This window comes from Ochotona princeps, chromosome 5 (assembly GCF_030435755.1).
Source record: "Ochotona princeps isolate mOchPri1 chromosome 5, mOchPri1.hap1, whole genome shotgun sequence".
NCBI classification, from domain to species: Eukaryota; Metazoa; Chordata; class Mammalia; order Lagomorpha; family Ochotonidae; genus Ochotona; species Ochotona princeps.
The window spans coordinates 48,700,797-48,716,902 of NC_080836.1; the positions used below are offsets into that span (position 1 = coordinate 48,700,797).

The window sequence follows — 16,106 nt, forward strand, 5'->3', positions numbered from 1 at the left end:
CCACAATAGCCACATTGGAGGACCTGGTGGAGTTTCTGGCACAAAGGGTAGTACCCTTTGTAGGCAAAGAGGCGAAAGTGAAAGAACAGTCAGTCTCTGTCTCTCTGTCTCTGTCTCTGTCTCTCTCTCTCTCTTCCGATCTGTAACTCTGCCATTGAAATAATCTTTGGTGGGGGCGGCAGTAGAGTCACTTGGGAGGTTCACATCCTATATCAAGTCCCAGCTCTGCTCCCAATTCTAGCTTCTCATTAATGTGCAGTTTGGGAGGTAGTAGATGCTAGCCCAAGCACTTGGGTCCCTGCCATCCATGTGTGAGATATGGATTGAGAACTCAGCTCCTGGCTTTAGCATGGCCCAGCCTTAGCTGGTATAGGCACTCAGACAGTGAATGGACAGATGGGTCAGTCCTTTCTCTCTGTCTCACTCTCTGCTTTTTGAACAAATACAATGAGTAAAGTTCTTTTTCAAGGCAGTCCAAATACCGGAGTAGTCACGATGACTCTGAGCACTTTAGGTGGAGGATGAAGTCCCAGACCTAAAGATGTGGATCCTGGACTTGGGCAGAATGGGAAGCAAAAGGAAGGATGAGAGGCAGCAGGGAAGGCCAAGCCACAGCCTTGCTGGAATGGAAAATGAGAGGCAGTGTTGCCAAACTCTGCAGTGAGGACTGCAGTGTCCACTGGCTCAGGTCACAGTGATCTGAGAGCAACTTCTCTGCAGTGGCCTGTGAAGGACAGGTTCTGTAAATGCAACTGGAGAAGAAAGAAGGGTGTCTTGTTCAGTCTAAGACCAAGACCTGAGAAATGGCCTAACCTCGCAGAAGGCAAGAAGGGAAGGAGGCAGAGAGGGAGTGGAGCCGCAGGGAGGACTGGGTCAGAAAACGGATGCCCCCGTGCTCTGCTCCAGCACACGGTGAACGTTTCTTCCAGTCAGCAGCATTTCCTGCCAGCATGGCAGCCTCTGAGGGTCAACTCAGAGGGGGAAGGAAAGTGCAGTCTTAGCAGGTCACTCTCCGAGCCCTCTCCCAATGGGCTGATCCTCCCCAGCAGTCTTCCCGCAGGCTGCACTCACCACTTGTCAGACAGCCATCTGGCACCTGAACCCTTGAGCTGTCCAAATGGCCAGGAGCTCCACAGGTCTCTCCAGCTTGCAGCAGGAACAGTGGAGGTGTAGGGTTGTGGAGGCAAGGTGGGGAGAGGTGGCACGATGAAGCCAGTCTGCAACCCAGGGCTGCAGTGGCAGGGGACAAGGGGGCCACCCCTGCCTCTGTTTCCTCCCTGCGGGGACCAAGCACAGCAAGTCTTCAAGCCACAGTATAACCTTGGCAGAGAAGGGACCAGGTTCTCTCCTCATAACTCATCCCTGGTGGGCAGGCAAAGAGTGTATGCTGTACCAGGTGGTATTCTAAGTGCTCGACACTATCCATCTGTCCAGCCCTGTTTCCATGATCTCCACATCACCAGTGAGGCAACTGAGGCAGACATGTTCAAGTAATGTGCTGAAGGTCATGAAAGCCAGTGGTCATCATTGCCATCAAGGGACACAAAACGCCAGAGCTGGCCCTGCTTAAGTTTATTTGCACACACCATCAGAAACGTGGTACACACACACACACACACACACATACACGCTGAAGCAAGCGAGGGAAAAGCATATTACATAACCCAACATATAAAGAAAGCAAGGCTGCACTCACTCAACTTTAAGTTGCTTTTGACCTTGACACTTCTCCCATATGGTAGTTCAATCAGCTCGTCTCAAAGACAATTTAAATGAAAATGAACAAAAAAAGTAAAATTATTTCTGTATAACTAACACCACTGTTTTGCATACTTTAAAAATGACTAAAATGGTCAATTGCATGTCAGATATGTTTTACCACAAAAGCATGAAAATGTGCCTACAGACTTTCCTCTTAAGAATAAAAACAAAAACACTGGGAGGCCAGCATTGTGGCACAGACTTGCAAGACTGGCATCCCACAGGACTGCTGCAAGTTTGAGTCCCAGCTGCTCTACTTCTGATCCACCTCCCTTCTAACACAACAAGTTTGAAAATGGCACCTGCCACTCACATGAGAGACCCAGATGGAGTTCCCGGATCCTGGCTTCAGCCTGGTCCAATGCTGGCCATTGGGAGTGAGCCACCAGATGGGAGATCTCTTTCTCTCCCTGTGTCTCCTCATGTCTCTCCTCTCTCTCTCTCTCTCACTCTCTATGTCTAGCTTTATCTTTCCCACTGCCTTTCAAACAAGTAAGTGAACTTTAAAAAAATGAATTTTAGAAAATGTTATTAGCCAAGTGATTTGGGCTTCTTTTATTATTACTGAAACAATAAGTAAAACCAAACTAGTCAGAGAAGCCAGAGCAGCAGCTGCAGCAGGGTGGAGGCTGTCCCAAGTGACAAGGCCTGGAAGAGCAGATCTCACTGGAGCGAACACACAAAACCTCCTGGGGAGAAGCCTTCTATCAAACGCTGATTAGGGTTCTAGGAATCCAACTCTTTGTGGCCTAAGATGACAAGTTATGATTTTAAATCAGAAATGACTAACCAGGACTAACAGTGAAGCAACATTAAGAAACTACACAGAGAGCAAGACCACATGAAGGTACATGGTAATGTATATTTTACCACAATAAACACAAAAAGACTATTTTCTGTACACATTGTTTATTTTAAAAAGTTGCACAAAAATTCTATGAAAATTAAGCACTCTGAAGAAAGAGTCTCTTTCGTGCTTCTCAGAACAAAGTCAACAAAGATAACAGCAGGACCGGAATTATCTGCTTCAAGCCTAGAAACTGATACTGTTAAGACTACAACTTCTTAAAGGAGTTCATTGAAGTTCTCTTCTATTACAGTTGTGCAAGTCAATAGTCACAAGATTTCTCCCTTCTTCTTTACACACATCAAGGTGATCCTATTAATAGCAACCACAAATAAGAAATGAAAAGCTCATTTTTCAACTAGCATAGCTTCAAATGCCCCTTATACTTCTAAAGAAAGAATGTGGGCTGGGTGGACAGTCGAAGTTAGAAACTGAGATTAACTGCGCTGAAGGGCTTAAAAGGGTGACTACATAGGTACAAGACAGGAATACTTGAAATCTACTACGACAAAGATCTGCAGGGCTGCAAGATGGAGAACTGTCATTTCACAACACTTTTCACCTCTTGCTCTAAGCTCCCTCCCAACAGATTTGACATCCTTCCCAGGTCATGCACAAACTTCTAAACCAGGTGACTCTTACCCGGATTACAACCTCTCCATTGATCTTTTCCAACACCAGAGCTATGCAGCACAGGGAAAACCTTATTTTTAGACATGAAAAGTCCTGTGTTTATTTTCCTAAGAGAAGTCAAAACAACTGACCCTGCTTTGTTTGGATTCTTGTAAAAACTCTTCTCTCTTAATCTTGGGGCCCCAACCTCCACTCAAAAGGAAGTAAGAGAGGGGGAAAAAACCTGCCACTTGCCACGCTGGAAGGTTAAACCCGGTGCCTCCCTTGGCTTTCTGCTCAGGCACATCCTAGCCTCCTGCTGGTCACGGTTCACACTGCTAGAGTCCTATCATATGACACCTGCCTGAAGGTGGCAAGGACAGGCGAGGCTGGGAACTGGCAATCACACTGGAACTGGTTCCATGTCTGAGCTCTTCGCTTCTCTGTGGAACATCTAAGCAAGAGTGCTGGCCCACAGTTCACTCTTAATTGTTCAACTAACAGTAACACTAAATGAAAAAGGGTTTATAACTCCTTATACACAGTCAGTCCCTGCAAAATCCTGTCCCTGTGATCTGATTTTTCAAGCAACACTGATCCCTCACACAGCCCGTCTCTCACTTGGGAAAAGATGAGATACATTTCAAAGGCAGAAAAGCCTTTCCAACAATATGAATGTATAAAAATCTGGGTAAGAAGAAACAGGTAGTTCTGTTCACAAATTGCTCAAACCTACTTTCCCCTCCCTCACCCCCCCCCCCCGGGCTAAATGGAGCCACTATAATTACACAAGGCTGTTGATGCAAGCTGAGATAGAGCCCACTTCAACTTAAAAAAAAAAAAAAAAACACTACTCATTAACACAGAGTACATTCTTTTCAAAAGGCTAAATTAACCTTAAGGCATGATTTAGCCTAGTGGTTAAAAGCCCAGTTAGGATACTAGCAGCCCATATCTAAGTGCCTCAAGTTCAAGTCTGGCCTGTACTCTTCACTCCAGCTTCCTGCTGACTCAGACCACTGCAAGGCAGTGGGGATGACTCAAGTGATTCTCTTCCTGCCACTTACCTGACACATCTGGAATGTATTCAGCCTCCTGCTGGCTTCCACCAGGCCCAGCGTCAGCCAATACACACATATGGGGGAAATGAACAGTGGGTCACAGCTTTCTCTCCAACAACTACTATTCTTCTTTTTCTTAATATTCTAAAATTTCATGAAACTGTAAGTGTGCTTTTAATGTATGGGATCGTTTAAACATTCATTTACTTTTATTGGAAAGTCAGACTTACAGAGAGAAGGAGAGACAGAAATAAAGATCTTCCATCCGTTGGTCCAACCCGCAAGGGGCCGCAACAGCTGGAGCTGAGCCGATCCAATCCAAAACCATGAGCCAGGAGACTCCTCCGGGTCTCCCATGTGGATGCAGAGGCCCAAGGCTTTGAGTCATCGTCCACTGCCCTCCCAGGCTACAAGCCTGGGAAAGTGGATGGAAAGTGGAGCAGCCAGGACATGTACCAGCACCTACATGAGATGCTGGTGCCTGCAAGGCAAGGATCCAGCCACTAGGCTATCGCGCAAGGGCCCACAACTACTATTTTTTAAGATGCACCTAATCATTAACACAATAAGCACACAAATCAAGTCGCTATCAATTCTAGCCCTGACATAAGGACTCTGGACAACGATGTCGTAGATACTATTTTCAACCATTCAGCCTCCCTGTACAGGTAGGGATGGAGCAATATGGAAGACTTTGGACAGCAAGTTAGCAAAGTGGGCAGGGAAAACAATCAAGCCTCTCTGAAGACGGAGTTCAGAGATGAGCCCTTCTGAGGGTTTCCCAACACTTTCCAGCAGCCAGAGCCTATCCTTGGCTCTCCCAGCTCTCACACACCACATTTCAGAACATCCTTTGTGCACTTCGGACACCTGTATCCCACACTGGAATGCCTAGGATGCACACAGGCATCCTGCCCACGGACACCCTGGGCGGCAGGGCAGCAGGCAATGGCCCGAGCATTTGGGCTCCTGACATCCACATAGCAGACCCTAGCTCCTGGTTTCTGCTGGACCCCCCAGACCTAGCTATTGTGGCCACTTGGCGAGTAAGGCAGCAGATGGAAAAATCTCTCTCCTTCTCACTCTTTTACTCTAACTTTAAAATGAATAAACAAAAACTTACCCCCCAAAAATCCTTTACTTAAGCCTTCTAAAACCTCAGCAAACTTTTAGAGTGGGTATCATTGTCATGAACTTTTTTCTATGGCCAGCACCAAGTACAATGCTTTGAACACAATAGGCCTTCCAATCTTGGTAAGTGAACACTGTGCGCTCCATGCTGTGAGGCATATAAAGAAAGGAGCAAAATGACTTTGCCTGGTGAGAAGCAGGCTTCTCAAGAGACATTCTCCCTGGTCTTAGAAGCTAAGTGAGACTTAACTTCACAGTCACTCAGATGGGAAAAGTCTATACATAAGCGTAGGAGTCAGGAGATGGGGACAACATTGTGACACACCAGGGTAAGATCGCCACCTGCAACATCAGCACCCTATATGGGCACCGGTTCCCGTCCCGGCTGCTCCACTTCTGATCCAACTCCCTGCTAATGGCCTAGCGAAAAGCAGTGGCACACAGGCCAAGCGTTGGGGCTCTGCCAGCCACGTGGGAGACGTAGACAAAGCTCCTGATTCTGGCTTCAGCCTGGCCCAGTCCCAGCCACTGCAGCCACCTGGCAAGAGAACAAGCAGATGGAAGATTCACTCTCTGTCTCTCCTTCCTTCTAGCTCTGATTTTCAAAGAAATAAAACTTACCCACACATACAAACAAGGTAGACCATGTGGGTCAGAGGCCAGCACAGCATTCAGAGGAAAATCAAAGCTGGAAGAATATGGAGGATGCAGGCAGATGGGGATGAAAGATTTATATGCCAACTTAAAGGAGTTGTCACTGACTAGGCTTTGGAAGGGCCTGAAACTGTGGAATCCAAGCTGTGACACGAGGACTTGAGGGCTGGCAGGCAAAAGTTAACAAAGACCCAGGTTTTCAAAGAATTTTGTATCCAGATGCCTGCCTATAGGATAGATGACCCAGAGCTGTCACAGCCTATCTTCTCATAGCAAAGTATTTCAATCTACAATGCTTACAGGGTCCTTTCCATCCACCTTCATACCATACCAGGTGATAACAACTCATTTAAAATGTCTAAGGAAATTTATACACACACACACACATACATACAAATATATTTCAGGTTTTTTTTGGTTTTTAATGGGTGACTGGAGAAGAATTTTGTTTTTGAACGAAAGCTAGGGAAGAAAACACATCCAAACTAAAAATCGTGCATCTCTTTTTTTCATGGTGGTACTTAAACATCACAACTAAGGGAGGATGACACAGCCAAGGCAGTAAAGATGAGCAGCCCAGGACCCACTCTTAGGAAGAGGCCAGCCTAAGTGATGAGACTCAACTGCATGATATGACAGGGTCGGGCCCTTCACGTGCTTGGCCAGAGGAAAAGTAATGCCAGAACCTTGCCCTTCACCTTTGCGAGGTATTTAAATATGTAGGATAAGGCGATATCTGTAATCCGACCAGGAGGTACCGAAACCCAAGAAGCACATTAGCACCCCACCTCAGCCCTGGCAGCCTAGAGTTTCTCTCCCACAGTTGAGCCCTGGACCAGAGGGCAGCAGTGGCCTAGTGCGGGGCATGGCTGCGGGGGTGCCTGCTCCTCCTGGGCGGCAGGTGGTGGAGACGCGCCCGGCACCGAGGAAGGCCGGTACCCAGGCGTGCAGGGCAGCACGGAGAGCCGGGCTACAGGGCGTGGAGCAGCCGCTGTCAGCATCCTCCCGCCTCCAGAAAAAGTCGGGCCTCTTCAGCTTCTACGTGGCCCGTTACCCACCATGAGAGGTTCAGGATTGGAGGCTAGAGGCTCGGCTGCGCCTGCAGAGTCTCCCAGGACACGGCTCCCGGGGCGCAGTGCGGGAGGGGGGGGGCGCTGGAAACCCAGGGCGGCGCCCCCGCAACCCCACCCCCAGCCGCGTGGCCACGGGCCAGGCACTGAAACCCCTGTGCGCAGGGTGGGGGAGATGCGGTGCTGTTGCCCGGTCCCCAGCTCCACCACCCCGGTGATCAGGGAAATAAAAGTTTGCAGCATGCGGCTCGTCTGCAGTGCGAGTCACATCCGCCGCGCCACCTCCTGTAGCCGCAGCTATCAGAGAATGAGCAAATTAAAAAAAAAAAAAATGTTGAAGCCGGTAGGCCCCAAAGCCGGCCGCTCTGCCTCCTGGGCATGCTTGCAGTCTAGCTCAGCATCTCCGGTCCCCTCCAGTCCCCGACCGCGCCTCCCGCCCGGCCCCGGCCGACCCCGCCGCGCCCTCCGCACTGACCGATAACCTCCTGCAGCTCGTACGCGTCCCTGCAGATGGGCCAGCCGACAGCCTGCGCCGCCGGAGCCGGGGCCGGGGCTGGGGCCGCTGGTGCTGCCGGCGCCGCCGGGGCCGCCACCGCCGCGGCCGGGGCTGCTGTCGCGACCGCCGGGGCGGCCGCCGCCGCCGCTGCGGTCACCGGAGCCGCCTGCTGGGGAAGCTGGACGTGCACGGGCGAGCCGCTCGGCTCCGCCATGATGCTGCCTGAGGAGAGCGGGAGGACGCGCCGGGCGGCGGACGACCTTCCACTTGAAACTTCCCTTGCCTCGCCGCCGACACCTCTCGGCCGGCGCACGCCCTCCCCGCCGCAGCCGGAGCCAGCCACCACGAGGGGAGGGAGCGAGGAGGCCGAGCCGGGCGGAGGGAGGAGGAGGAAGGGGCGGAGGCGGGGTGAGGAGAAGGCGGCGGCCGCGGCGCTCGCCGCGCGCCCCGTGCCTCGCGCGCGCTGTGGTCGGCCTTCGCGCGAGGATTCCCGCCGCCCCTTCTTCCGCTCTCCTCGCCAGCCGGGGGAAGTTTCTACCCAGGGGGCGTCGGGCCGCAAAGTGTGCGCTTTCGGGGCCGGCGGCCCCAGCCCCTCCTCTCACTCCCGGCTCTGCCTGCGCCTTGGCCGCGGCAGACAATCTGGGCTCCCCCCAGAAGGCGGCCCCTGGGGACCCCGAGGGCGGGGTCGTTGAACCGCCGCCGTTCTGGGATCCCAGGACTCCTCGGACTTAAGAGAACCTCAAGTTCATTAACAAGGAGGCCAGTGAGACTCCGACGCAGCGTCGGTTTGCTGGTCGGACGTCAGTTAAAAAATAACCCGAGTTGTAACTTTCCGAACCGTTTACCTGCCAATATCCCTTCCCCACCTTGCCTAATCTCGTCGGCCCTTCTACTTTTTTTCTGAGCCAGCGAAACCTGAATCCTTGGATCCCTGGCTTTTCACAGGCTTTCTTCATTTGTTATAAAACCACTTGAGTCCCGGAGAGGTGATGTAAGAGTCTGTGAAGTTAACATAAAAAGTGGGAGAAATGGAGACTTCGAATTCTTAAAACCTTTAAGACTTGAAGACCAAATCGGGCATTTTTTTTTTTACAAAGATTTATTCATTTTATTACAGCCAGATTTACAGAGGAGGAGAGACAGAGAGGAAGATCTTCCGTCCGATGGTTCACTCCCCAAGTGAGCCACAACGGGCCAATGCGCACCAATCCGATGCCGGGAACCTGGAACCTCTCCCAGGTCTCCCACGCGGGTGCAGGGTCTCAATGCATTGGGCCGTCCTCAACTGCTTTCCCAGGCCACAAGCAGGAAGCTGGATGAGAAGTGGAGCTGCTGGGATTAGAACCAGCGCCCATATGGGATCCTGGTGCTTTCAAGGCAAGGACTTTAGCCGCTAGGCCATGGTGCTGGGCCCAAATCGGGCGTTTTTGACAAAGGGTACATAAACCGGGTTGAAAACTTTTAATTAATTGCTTCATTTTCAACTCTGCTGAAATTACCTCATCCTTAAAATGACTATGGTAAAAGCATAGGTCTTCCTAATTACAGGTGTCATCGTTCACGTTGAATGTTGCCTGTGTTCCTTGGGCCCAAATTACAGCATTCTCCTCTGAAACTGAAGGGGTGTGGTGAATCCAAGGTCGCCTTGGTCATCTGGCCAAGATTTTGTCTACTCATGACACTGACTGCTGAAGAACAAAGAACATGGACTAAATAAGGGAGCCTGCCTTGGCTGCCAGCGCTGGGCACCTCAGTTCAAATCCCAGCTCTGCTTCCTGCCACCCACGCAGGGCTGTTCAGGAAGTGAGCTGAAAATTTCTGTCTCTCTACCTCTCCAGTGAGAAAAAAAAAAAAAGTTACTTTAAAAGATGCTTTTTTCTCGAAGGTTTTTTTTTCTTCATTTTTATTTGAAAGAAATTTACAGAGAGAGAAAGAGTTCTTCCATCCGCTGATTCACTCTGCAAAAAACTGCTAGGGCCATCAGAATCCAGGAGCTTCCCTCTAGTCTCCCACGTGGGTGCAGAGACCCAAAGACCTGAGTCAGCCTCCAGGACACTGCCAGAGCTGGATCAGAAGTGGAACTGGTAGGACTTGAGTCAGCATCCATATGGGATGCCGGTGCCACAGGCAGAGGATTAGCCTACTATGCCAGGGCACTCTCCATATGTCTCTTTCAAATTTTTGAAAGCTGTAGACCCACAAAATGACTCGGCTCTGGTTAAGCCACAGCCTAAGATGCTGGCATTCCATATGCGTCCTGAGTTCAGTCCTGGCTGCCATACTTCCCATCCAGCTCCCTGTTCATGCACCCATTGGTTCAAGGAGTGGGCTCCTTGGAGATCCCTGTTCCCTCCAGACCCCAGAACCCTTGTTATGGCCAGTGTGTGTATAACTCTGCTTTTCCAATCTGTGAGAAACAAAGACTATGTATTGACTTTGAAGACAGTCGAGAAATGGACTGCTTCAGAAACAAAGGCTGGGCCTCTGATGACCAGTAGAGCCACACCTGTTCAACCCTTTTTAACTGAAAGAACAGTCAAGAATAATTGCTAAGGGAAAGAATGTGATGAAATGACTTTCATGTTGCCACATGAATTCCTATTTGGGATTTCAAACCATGAAGTGTGATTATAAAAGCCTGAAAATTTGTTGAGACTAAGTAGAAAAACATGATGCTGTCAAGGCCAGTATCACACATTTGGATCAAATACAGGCCAGTTAGTCTCCCACAAAGAACAAGTGTTCCACAGTCATAGTTAACTGACCCAAGCCGCCCGATGACAACTTGCAAGAGGGAGTGATTCAGTGCAGCCCCGTCACTACCACCACTAATGCAGTTTGCAGATTGCCCACCACCCACGGCCTTTGGCATTGTTTTTATGTACTATAAGCAGAACAGGAATCGTATTTTTATATGACATAAAAGCATGCAATTTGATTTTCAACTTAATGTTTCCATAAACAATTGAATCAAGTGATACTTAAACTTGGAAATGTATTTGTTGAAAAAATTATTCCACTGATAGACAATCTTCCCTGAAAATCCATTACTAATTTAAATCAAAAGATGAAGATGGGGAGACTATCTTTACAGTATAAATTAGATTGATTTCAATACTTAAAAACACATTCATTGAGAAGCTAAGTTCACTCAGAGACTTTAAGCCAAATAAAGGAAAATAAAGGTCTCTATTTGACTTTAATGGCTGTAACTACCTTATTGTGTGTCAGGGTTTTTCTAATCAGCATTAGCTGGAGCCAGATCATTGTTATAGAGAACTGTTCCTTTGCACCGTGGTCTCTATGTACGTATCTCCCAAAACTGCTATGTGGAAACCTAATCCTCTGACAGCCTTTTCCTTCAGGAGGTGATCTGATCACAGGACACTGCTCTTCAAGGGAAGACAGAGGGCGCTTATTGACTGCTTGTACCAGCGAGGACAGGGCAAGCCTTCACCACACACCCAGCTTGCTGATGCTGGATCTTGGACTTGCCAACCTCTGGACCTGTGAGGAATACAGGTCTGTTTAGAAATTACTTAGCGTAGGGCATTATGTTACAGGATCCCGAACTGACCTCTACCACTAGGTGCCAGTAGTACTCCCATTCCTGAAGAAGTTACTATGGAAGCTGTCGTAGCTTACACTGAGAGTCTGCCAGAGCATAAGGCACTGTAGGAGAAAAACTTGGTAGACATAGAAAAATGGGCTTTTTAAAAAGATTTATTTATCAGAAAGGCAGAGTTAGAAAGGGAAACGATACACGAATACACAAATCTTCAATTCATCTGTTCACTCCTCAAATTGCCACAAAGGCAGGGGCTGAGCCAGGCTGGAGCCAGGAGCTTCTTCCGCATCTCCCACATGGGTACAGGGGCCAACCGCTTGGATCATCCTCCACTGCTTTCCCATGACCATTACCATCCAGACCGTTCCCAGGACTGAAAGAAGAGTGCTCAGAACTTGAAGTGGAACTCATAAAGGATGCTGGTGTCACAGGCCCCGTAACACCAGCCTGAAAGCTGGCAATTTATAAATAGGTGAATACAGTGCTGTTGGTTTTAAAAAGAGGGTTTAGTTACTTATTCATAAGCTATGTGACTTGTTAAGACGTTCAAGGCCTTAAAGAAAGTGCTGGATTCAAATCATGTGTGTGTGTGTGCATGTGTGTGTGTGTGTGTGTGTGTGTGAGAGAGAGAGAGAGAGAGAGAGAGAGAGAGAGAGAGAGAGAGAGAGAGAGAGACTGACTTTGGACTTGATTAAATTTTTTTTGAGTTTGTTCCCTCAGGCACAACATCAGCATATCAGCTTCCCCATGAGTTTGTATAACAATTTTCACATGAAGGGCTGACATGCAGTAGATTTGGAGTAAAATTGGAAACACCACCATTGTATAATAATCAATACATTATTATCTGCAAGATTTTCAAAAAAATACAATGAATAAGTATCAGACACACACGTACACATGTACCCATTGTATTGCTAATTAGGCCACTGGTTGCAATGCCAACATCCCATATTACAGTGTCAGTTTGAGTCCCAACTTGCACTATCAGGCTCCATTCTAACGCACCTGGGAAGGCAGAAGATGGACCAAGTGGTTGGACCCCTGCCACCCACAAGGGCGATCAGAATGGAGTTTCTGGTTTCTAACTTCAGTATGGCACAGACCTGGTTAACGCAGTCATCTAGGATATGAACCAGTGGGTAAAAGATATCTGCTTCTCCTCTCTCTGAAGCTGTAACTTTCAAATAAATGCATTTCACCAAAACTTCCTGGAAAAAAAAAGGTATCTGATGTTCACTGTGGTGATTTTTACAGAGCAGTAAGTTTCTGAGAGTAGAAATTTCTATTCCTTTGGATCAGTGCTGTGTCCCAACACTTGTACTAACATCTGCCACCAAGTATTAGACAGTAAGCAATTGTAAAATGAACATAACATTTTTCAGTGTTTATGTACTGATTTATTTGTTACGCCAATTTGACAGGCCGAGAGACACAAAGAGAGAGCCAGACACCACTCTCAGCTGGTGGGTCACTCCCCAAATATCTTCAGTTTCAGTCAGTGCTGGGACAACCTGGAGCCAGAAATAGGGGACTCAGTTCAGGTCTCCCACCTGGGTGGCAGGGACATAATAACTTGATCCATCCATCACCTGCTGCCTCCCAAGGTACACATTACCAAGAAGCTGGAATTAGAAATTATATAAGGGTACTGGAGTTGTGGCTTGAAAGATTAAGCTTCTGATCATTGCATTGACATCCAATATGATAAGTGGTTCAAGTCCCAGTTGCACCACTTCTGATCTAGCTCCTTGCTAACATGTCTGGGGAAACAATGGAAGATGGCCCAAGTCCATGGACTACTGTACATAGTTGGATGACCCAGAGAAAGCTGCTGATTCCTGGTTTTGAACAGACACCAGTATGGTTGATGTAGTCATTTGGGGAGTTAACCAGTGATGGAAGATTTTTCTTTAACTTTCAAACAAATAAATGTGTCTTTTAAAAAATGGAAAGAAATTATGCCAAGACTTGGATGCATACACTCTGATTTGGAATGAGAGTTTCTCAACAAGTTTCTTAACCCATATTCCAGAGCCCATCCCCATAACACTTTTTTAACTGCATAAAAATATACTTGTAAGCATTTGAATGAGTCAGCAATGTCACGTGTGGATTTTATGGAAGAAAAGCGGAGGCAGAGAGAGCTATTTAGAAGATATTACAGTAGTCACATTAGAGAAATACATATGGGAATTAAATCATGGATTGAGGATAATGATAAAATGAATAAACTGAGAGTTTATATAAAGAACAGAGAAAGGAAACTTGATATCAAAAGAGTGTCCTTTAAAAATTAGTGGTAGATGAGATAAGCTGCCACTGGAGACACCTACATCTCAGAGCACTGGTTTAAGTCCTGGCTGCTCTACTTCAAGTCCAGCTTTCTGCTAATGTATTTTTTTGAAGTAGCAGGCAATGGGCCAACTGCTTAGGTTCCTGCGTTCCTGATTTGGGACTGGATCACCTATAGCTGTTGCCACCATTTGGGAAGGAATCCATAAAGGGAAGTTCTCTCTCTATGTTTTCTTTCTATTTGTCAGTCTTTCAGAAAAAAAAATAATAATACAAATTACTACAATGCATTAAAAACCCTATATTCACAAATGCAATTTATAAAGTTACAAGCCAGTCTAGATTATCCTAAAATCTGCCAAGATCAGCAAAATTATACTTCAACACAACAAATGGCTAAATACGAAAATGAAATAGACACGAGACAGCTGAATGGTACCTTATAGCCATTTTAAGGTATATAGCAGCCGGTCCTGAATATAAACTAAAATTGAAATGTCAATGAGCTAATCCTAGGTTGTGGTTAGGACTTGCTTTTTTTTTTTTTTTTTAACATACTGGTTACTCAAAACCATGTCAATTCCATAATATTGCAAATTGCTGTTAAAAAAAAGATTTATTTATTTTTATTTGAAAAACAGTTCTACAGAGAGGAGGGACAAAGAGAAAGATCTTCATCCACTGGTTCACTCCCCAAGTGACCACAATGACCAGAATTGAGCTGAGCCTATCCAAAGCCATGAGCAAGGAGTCTCTTTTCTTTCTCCTATGTAGGTACAGGATCCCAAGGCTTTGGGCCATCCTTAACTGCTTTCCCATGCCGCAAGCTAGAAGCTGGAAGGGAAGTGAGCCATGAGGATACAAACCAGCACTTATATGGAAACCCTGGGCATGCAAGATGAGGATTTAGCTACTAAGCTATTGAGCCAGGCCCATATCTGATGCTTTAGCACTTGGTTACAGTACCCATAAGAAACTAAAACAGTAGGATTATAGGATGTGCCCTTAGCCAACTGCATTTCACTAGGACCAGCTTTAGCTTTGGGACCACCTTTCTATAATTGTCCTGAAGTTTCCCACTATGACTTGTTTTTAATATTATTATACTGAAGAGAAAACACTTCTCTTCTAGTAAATACCTGAATGAATACTCAGTATACATGCCAAATTTTCATCTGAAAAATGCATGCAATAATCTATTTCTAGCTTTCAAAACAAAGCCACCTTACACTGACCATAATCATACAGGTGTCTGGTGCTTTCCACTGGCACAGCTAATGCTAATGAAAGTGAATCCCTTACACTGCCTTTGATGTAGATCCTGGATACTATCATGCCCTATCTTAGTCTCTCTTTCTGAGCTTCAAGTTTCTTTGCAAATCAATCTGTACTAAAATTAACTCACTGAACTGAGGCAACTAATGCAACCAGGTTTTATCTTCCCTTTAGATAATATCTTAATGTTCCTTCTCCTCTTTAGAGTTTTTCCAGAAACTCCAAGCCCCAACCAAAACTCTGCTTGACTGGAGCTCATTTTACCATCATCAACATTATCACCAAAATTCCCAAAAGAATATGATGTCAATGACCAATCAAAGGAAAGCTAGAGGCACTGCACATCAACCAGAAACATATATAGACACTGAACATGCACCTGTCACCCCAACTGCACTCTCTGAAAGCTTGTATGCCTATAGCCTCCAGGGGCCTGTAGATTCAGCTATAGCTGTCAGACTCCCCATTCTGCACTTTGCTGTGAGTACCCACTTCCTTTTACCATCTGGATGTTGGGGATTGGCTTGCTGTGTGTTGGCTGAGTTGTATCAGATTTTGAAAGTTCTAAAACATCAACTATTTTCCAAAGTCCAGAACTGGCATGATTCAATTCTGTTAGATCTAACACAATTTAGTGTTAAGGTCATTATTATTTCCCAGCTGTAAATGTACAGAAGCTTAACTCTTTTAAAGTTGAATCATTGCAGAATTTTTTTCAAATTCATCTTATGTTCTAAGGGATTAAATTTATTTGAATTATAAGTTTCAGATGTATTCTCACATACTTTCCAGCAAACTTTGGATCCTGACTATTACATCTTGTATCACACACAGAATTGCTCTGATGGCAATTAATGCCTCTGCGTTAATCCCAGAAGTTTCTGATGGTGATTTGGGTTTTGATAGAGAGCTCATTAACAATTTCTTCTAACTCTACCCAGAGAGGAAGTCTTCTGTATTTATTAAGGGTTGCCCTCTGCCAAAACACCAGCGTGCATTATAGTCATCTCTGTGGGATGCATATTCTTTCATGTTATTTCTGACATGTTTAGTCTGACATAGTATTGTCCTAGGTAGAATGAAACAAAAATATTTTTATAAAAGGAAGAAATTCTTTGAAAAAAAAGATTTATCTGAAAGTCAAAATTACAGAGAGAAAGGGAGAGAGAATCTATCTAACATCTGCTGGTTCACTCCTCAAATAGCTTCAATGGGCAGAGCTGCAGTGATCTGAAGCCAAGAGCAAGAGCTTCTTCTGCATCTACCATTTGGGTACAGGGACCCAAAGACTTGAGCCATTTCCTGCTGCTTTCCAGGGTCATAAGCAGGGAGCTGG

General features: G+C 46.5%; 1 protein-coding gene across 1 annotated transcript in view; it reads right to left on the reverse strand.

Moving 5' to 3' along the window:
* Positions 1-8,305, reverse strand: part of STK39 (serine/threonine kinase 39) — a 310,521-nt gene extending 302,216 nt beyond the window's left edge. The window contains exon 1 of the mRNA XM_058664585.1: positions 7,612-8,305. Coding sequence (XP_058520568.1) covers positions 7,612-7,846 — 235 coding nt within the window. The 5' untranslated portion in view covers positions 7,847-8,305. The remainder of the gene's footprint in view (positions 1-7,611) is intronic.
* Between the last annotated feature and the right edge of the window lie 7,801 nt (positions 8,306-16,106).